General features: G+C 38.0%; 1 protein-coding gene across 1 annotated transcript in view; it reads right to left on the bottom strand.

Annotated features, from left to right (window-relative positions):
* Positions 1-841: 841 nt before the first annotated feature.
* The window catches only part of ATG2B (autophagy related 2B), an 85,370-nt gene continuing 79,474 nt past the window's right edge, over positions 842-6,737 (bottom strand). The window contains exons 36-41 of the mRNA XM_019519904.1: positions 5,703-5,845; positions 4,984-5,066; positions 4,258-4,379; positions 3,987-4,141; positions 2,675-2,824; positions 842-1,811 (exon numbers count right to left, since the gene is read on the bottom strand). Of these exons, the coding sequence (XP_019375449.1) occupies positions 1,581-1,811; positions 2,675-2,824; positions 3,987-4,141; positions 4,258-4,379; positions 4,984-5,066; positions 5,703-5,845 (884 nt within the window). The 3' untranslated portion in view covers positions 842-1,580. The remainder of the gene's footprint in view (positions 1,812-2,674; positions 2,825-3,986; positions 4,142-4,257; positions 4,380-4,983; positions 5,067-5,702; positions 5,846-6,737) is intronic.

Raw genomic sequence — 6,737 nt, 5'->3', positions numbered from 1 at the left:
ATTCCTTGCTTAACACCTTGAAAGCTTCTTAAGCATTCTTTTCTCTAGCAGAGAACTGGATGTAGCAAGTCTGCAGTGCTTCTATTTGGCAAGGACAGCAACTGTATCAATTGAGGCCTTAGCTAATCATCCCCCACTCTCAAACTGTCAACAATTGGGAGGATTTTCCTCCCCATCTTCTGTCTCCCCAACTTGTTACAGAAGTCCAGGTATAGGGGGTTTACTCTACAGCTTATTCTCAGCAGTTTTGCCTGTTCACCTACTATCCATACATCATCAATAGGATCTGCCCAGGCCCTGCCCTTAAGTGACAACTGGGTTCCCAGGGAACCTGGAAACAATGTCAAGATCAATTCTAGTTTTTGTTTCTTCTTTATGGATCTAACAAACATGGACTCCCCCCAATATTAATTAGCTTATTTTAATTTATGTCCCTTCATGACATTCAGATAATCAACACTGTACTAAAGGAATTTTTAAAAATGCCATGTTGTTAGAGTGCCATAACACTACTGTGCAACAATGGAATCTTTAAATAAAAGGTAGCTTATTAAAATACATGCTGCATAGCATTTTAATTATTAAATGAAATATTGTTACTTGGATAAGGGACCTCATCTTGCCAAGAAACTCCTCCTACCTAACACAATACTGTAATAGCCTTTTATTTAAGAGTACAGCTATTTTTGGCATAGCTGCTAGTAGACAAGACGACAAAGAAACTGGTACCCTCTTTTATCAGGAGTAGCTTAAACAAATGTAAGACATCTTATTCTGTGTTCTGTTTTTTAGGGTCTTCATCTAATGATGTCCCTTTCAATAATTTGCATAAGTCTCTAAACCACATAAAAGGATAATGCACATTAAGTTTTATTAACACTATAAAAAAAGCACAATATACAGGCATATTCTTTAAAGTGCAACACAACAGAACATGTCTGCAACATTCAGGTTCTTCAAAAACCCACAAAAAATAGGAGTTTGATATTTAGAAGGAACAATTCTTTTTCAGAAAAAATGAGTCTAAATTCTGAACAGTTACTGAGAGATTGCCCTTGTTTTATGTATTATACTAAAAGCAATGTTCATCACCACAAAATCATAAAAATCCTATCTGCTTCCATATCATGACTTCCCGATCACATGACAAGTTAAAACTTGTATCTTTCAGTTACCAAAAAGCATCTGTGGAGCCCTTTATTGAAGACAGTTTGAGCATGCTCAAGAAAACATTTTAAAATATATCTAGTGTGACCAAATGGACTGCTGTTAATGACGCATCAAATGTACCAAGGAAAACATGGTAAATGAAATAAAGCAAGCATGTCTCTAACTTGGCAGCAAATGCTCCACTATATTTGGCACTAGCTACCAAATGGTTTGGTAACATGCAGCATGTCCACAAGAAGTACCACTTTGCTTTTCATTGCTGAAGTTTTTGGTTGGATGTTCTGCTATCAAGTTGTTTGAAAACCTCTTCTGTTCCTGAGATGAGAATAATGAAATGAGTTCCATCTACAGCTGCCGTTTGGACATCATCTCTTATACTCCCAGCCTCATGCTGAGCCAGATTCAAAATATCAATCCTCCCCAAGACGCCATTTTTGAGACTCTTCTTGACGTACATCTGGCCTGATTTGGTTTCGCATTCCACCTAACACATTTGATGTTGCCTCTGTTGCAACGATGAGAGGCTTCACGACAGCTGGTGGAATTTGGCGGAGGACTCCTCCCACTGCTCCTGTTACCCCTCTGTTTTCATGCTCACGAGCAGCAGTTTCGTAGATGGTCTGGGCAGTATCTGTAATCCCCTTGAAAGATCAACAAAAAGTGGTTACCCAAGAGAAAATCCACCCCCTTCTAATTTTGTCAGTGATTTAAATTACTCAGCAGAGATTATTTTTGTGAATTTCATCAACACTGTTGAAGGACTATACCTACACAGTTCAGTTTGGTTCTAAACATTAATTTTATCCAATACTTACTAAAAGTGTAGGAAGAATGATCTAATATAACTGCTTATAGAATTTCTCAGGCAGCGGTGGTAGAAGCTGCAAGCAATCAGCGTAAAAGATACTTTTCCAAGCTGACTGTGTTCACTGAATGCTCCCCATCTCAGTAAAAGTGATCTTACATCCTTTCTTCACTCCATAAAGATCACTCCAAATAACAGTCAGACTAAAAACAGTGGACATTTACTTATGGAAAATATCAAGCATGCAACTAAGCTACAAAACAGTAGCCACAACTCACCTAACCATCCAAACTTAAAAAGCATCACAATCCATGACTCATACATTTGTTTTATATACAGGCAATTGCTTAAATAGTAAATACTGAAAGTTAGTGCTAAAAGTTAGTTTTATAATCTTTTGAGGTATTTGATATTCAGTAGGAAAAGAAAAATCTGTAAAATACAGTTCATTAAATTTACCTCATTTAATTGATTCCCTTTTCAGGCTGCCCTGGTTTAACGATTTATCTCAAATCTTCCCACATGCAAGCCTTCTATACAATGAAGTCTACTGAGCAAGGCTGCACATTTCAAACTGATATTCTTATAATTTCAAAACCATGTTTTAATACCATCTTATATATAGCAGATTTTGCAGTAGCAACTTTTAAATATGGTTTGGAAAAAAGGAAAAAGGAAATAAGCAGCATTTACTCATACCTCTTTTACCACACTATAGGCTTTGGCCACACCTTCCCGTAGATCCACTGGCTGATGAGCCAAGCGATAGCGAGATAATCGCTTCATCTTTTTTGTCTCAATACAACTAGGGCCTGGGGAAACCATGTCATAAGCAGTTTCTGCAGCTGCCTAGGGATTAGAAGAGATGAAAAATAAATTAATAGAATCATAACATATACATGATCACATATCAAAACCAGCCCAATTTATAACAATTGCAAGGTGGACAGAATACCAGGAGAATTCGGCTATTTTTTTAAGAGTGAAAATAGCATTTTTCATGCATTCCTCCCTTCCTCAACTGTCAGAACACTGGACAGCTGTAATTTAAAGAGAAACTACAGTCTTAGAATATTTATATTACATCCCAAGATAGTCTCTTTTCTTTCATAGCCTGAATTATCACACACAAGCAAAAAAGAAGGAAATTAAGCCTTACACCTCCCCTCTCTCATCCAAGAGTATTGGGACAATAACATTTACCTAGGTAGAGTAATTTAATCAAGACAATTTAAATAACTTTAAGAAAAGAAATCATTAATTAAAATTGGACTGTGGCTTTGTAAGTTAAGTTGGAAAGTGTGTCATTTCAGCTTGAAAGTTTATAGTGAAATGCTTGTTTATGTTATTATTACTATTAAGGGATCTTTTAGAATTTTACAAAACTGAATAGTCAAAAATAACACTGAAAATCAAGGCTCAGCTCCTACAAGTAGCTAAGAAGGTGAATAACTTGACTTGCATAAGTGACAATGGACAATTGAAGTCAGCAGTAAGTTAAGCATGCGCAACATTTGCAGCTTCAGAAACTAAAATTATGTAGTTTTTTATCTGAGGCATAAAACTGTTTTCACTTTAAAATAAAGTTACTTTGATGTTTACTGAAGTTATGACGACTTTGGAAACAGTGGTAAACAGTCTCCACGTCCAAAGAATTTTAGATTATACAAACAAAAACTATTCACTTCAGCAATTTAAGGCTGTAACATTGAAAAAATAACAGCCTACCAATATGCAAATAAAAATCATGTGCATTTAAAAACATATCCTAATCCATCTTCTCCCATTCTAGCTGTTTTATTAGCGTCAATGTTTCTACGTTGCAAGTGTTTCAAATTATATCAAACGACAGCAAATTTTACTGTGCCAGGGCAAAGACTGCCCTTTTTGTGTGCAGCACCCTGCACCCAGCTTTACCGTGTCCTCTAGATCATAACTGGGGTATTCAATTGTTCCCTATTACTACAATTTGCCCTCCTTTGTCTAACCCCAAATATAATGCAAAACACACCTGTATAGTTTGAACCATCCTGTTTGTTAGCTCTAAAGCTGCCATTGCAGTGGAAGTACCAAAGGAAGCTGCTCCTCTTTGAAAGCCTCTTACAATACGACCATCCTTTCGGTACTGCTCTATTGGTAGCCACACCAAATCCTTCAGACCTTGAACTGAAATTACCGACAGAATGCCATACTTAGTAACTTGTTAGATAAACTCTCATACCTTCAAGAGGCACCTAAAATCTGGAGGCACACAAAATCTGGAGAGACAGAACTGAACTCACCTAATTGTACTAAAGAATGCATGGGCCCTACTCCTCCCAGAATTCCCGGCAGCTGGTTTTTCTTTATATCATTAAGCCATTCAGTAATAGCATAAGAGAATAACTTATCCACACCCAACAAACTGAAACCAAACAGAATTATTAGTATTACGAAAACAAAAGATGACATATTTTGAGGCACATGTCTGTTGAATGAAAAGAAAAAGACATTTTTTTGACACTAGAGAAATCCAGGTTGAAATGCCATGCTCTGTTACTTTTGGAGGACCCAGTTTTTTGTCTAAGTCTCATCAAATAAATTACAGAATTCCACTTGGGAGCATCAGTTTAAGGAGTTAATGGACAGGAAGAAAGCTTGTTGAAAATCTTGACAGATAAGCAATATAGCTCCATGTTACTTCTTTAGGCTTTTATTCAGGAAAACACTTCATTTTAAGGCTTTAATGTGACAGTCATCATATACTGAAGTACTGGCCTTAATATGGATCTGTTTTTTTACCAAATCATTTTAGTAAACTCTCAGCCCCCAAATCTGTCAAAGTCATAGCACCAAATGCCTTTAAACAAGACAGCATCCATTAAAATGAAGTTTCTGCTGATAAAATAATTGCAAAAATGTTTTAAATTTTAACTATACCTAACTCAGTATTTACTTTTTGTCTGCTATATTTAGTTACAAACAATATTTACATGCAATTTGCAGTGAAGACAATTATGCAAACTTACCCATGTCGATAGCAGAGTCTCTTCAGCTTCAACTCTGAGCAATTTAATTGAGCAAGACCGATCAGAATCCCAGCTAAAGTACCCTGAAAGTTAAATACTCAGTAAAAAACTTTGCAGTTGGGAAACAATTAACCGGATCACACTCAAATATTATTGTATACATTTCATAGGTCATAGAGTACGAAGACTGAACAGAAGAGACATGCAACTTAGGTGGTATAAGAGGAATCTATGGATGGTACAAGGCTCTCTGACAATTTGGAAGTGTGTCAAGGAATGCATCCAAGGCATTACTGGAATCCTTGTGGCCACTTAGGCAGGGCTCTTGGCCTTAGTCACCTTGGCCCGAGCTGAATGGAGGTCAATCATATCCACTAGACTCTATCCTTCTGTTCTCAATTTAATTAGAAAGTAGGACAGGGAAACTAACTAGTTCAGAGAAGCATGAGGTTTTGTAGACAGCAACCTAATTAATCAGATACTATGACTGGTTCATGACCCTACCTTCTGCCTAACTTTAGACTAAACATAACTAACCATCTCTCTTCTCAATTTAAGATTTCAACACTTCATTTTATTGAACATTTATAGGAATAATGTTTCAAAATTGCTCCAGATTACATCAATAATGGGCAGGTGGCATAAAGAATAACTCAGCCAGTGGAAAGAAACTCAGAAGCATTAGTTGTGCTTGTATAGTCTCAGTAGCGTAAACAAACCTGATCCATCGATACGTGTTTGCCATGGTAATCAAGTCGTATTGGAACTTCTGATGCAAATCGAAATTCTCTGAAATTTACAAAGGATATCCAATTAGAGAGAGAGAGAGAGAAGCAAATTAATCCATTTAACTGGAAAACCACTATATGAAACAGAAATAAATGCCTCATGCTATAATTTACATTACTTTTTTTAAAGGCATAAAATCACTAGGCTAGTACCATGCACATTACAGTATGTACCAACTCTGTGCTCCTGTAAAAATGTAATGGAAAGGAGTTTGATGTTTGTTTCAATGATTTCAAATTCAAGCTAACAATGTAATACAACTGTTTATAATTGACAGATCTGAATATTCAGACTATCAGGAAGTCACATCTGTATTCTTTCTGAGTACTGCACCAGTACAAGGGTACCTGTAAACAATGGGTTTTCAACCTTTTTGGGTCAGTGTACCCCTGGCAGCCAGTCAAGAAGCCAGGAGTCCCCCAATAGCCAGATGAGCAGGGGGAAGGGGAGAGGGTGTCCCCCAGTGACTGGGGGGCAGGTTCACATACCCCTGGTTGAAACCAAACCTTGCCCTCATTTTCATCAGTACAGCTACTTCCATTGGATCTAACAAGTGAAATTAGGGCAGTATTTGGCCCTCCAACTGGAATTTAGCTAACAGTTCCATTGGTGATACACAGAGTAGAACAGAACCATGCTTACTCTCCCACAGCTTGATTCTGCCATGCTAACAGAAAGACAGTTCATTGTCATACATACGCTAGCCAATTGCCCATCAAGGAAGACAGACTTCATAGGAGTGTTTACATGGCCAGCCCGTTTTACATGGGGTGGCCATGTAAACACTCCCTCTGCTGCTGCCACCTCCTCCTCCAGCCCCTGGTGCTCCAGCCCCTCCTCGCACCCATCTCCACCTCCTCCCCTGAGCAGCAGGGCTTCTCCCCACCTCTGTGCCTCCCCTTCCTCCCTCCCCACCCATGGACACTGCTTGATCCCCTGCAGACCCAGCTTGCTCCCTCCACCCA

Source organism: Gavialis gangeticus, unplaced genomic scaffold (assembly GCF_001723915.1).
Source record: "Gavialis gangeticus isolate Ggan-Ray unplaced genomic scaffold, GavGan_comp1, whole genome shotgun sequence".
In the NCBI taxonomy this organism is placed as follows: domain Eukaryota; kingdom Metazoa; phylum Chordata; order Crocodylia; family Gavialidae; genus Gavialis; species Gavialis gangeticus.
This window is presented reverse-complemented; position numbering and strand designations above follow the sequence as displayed.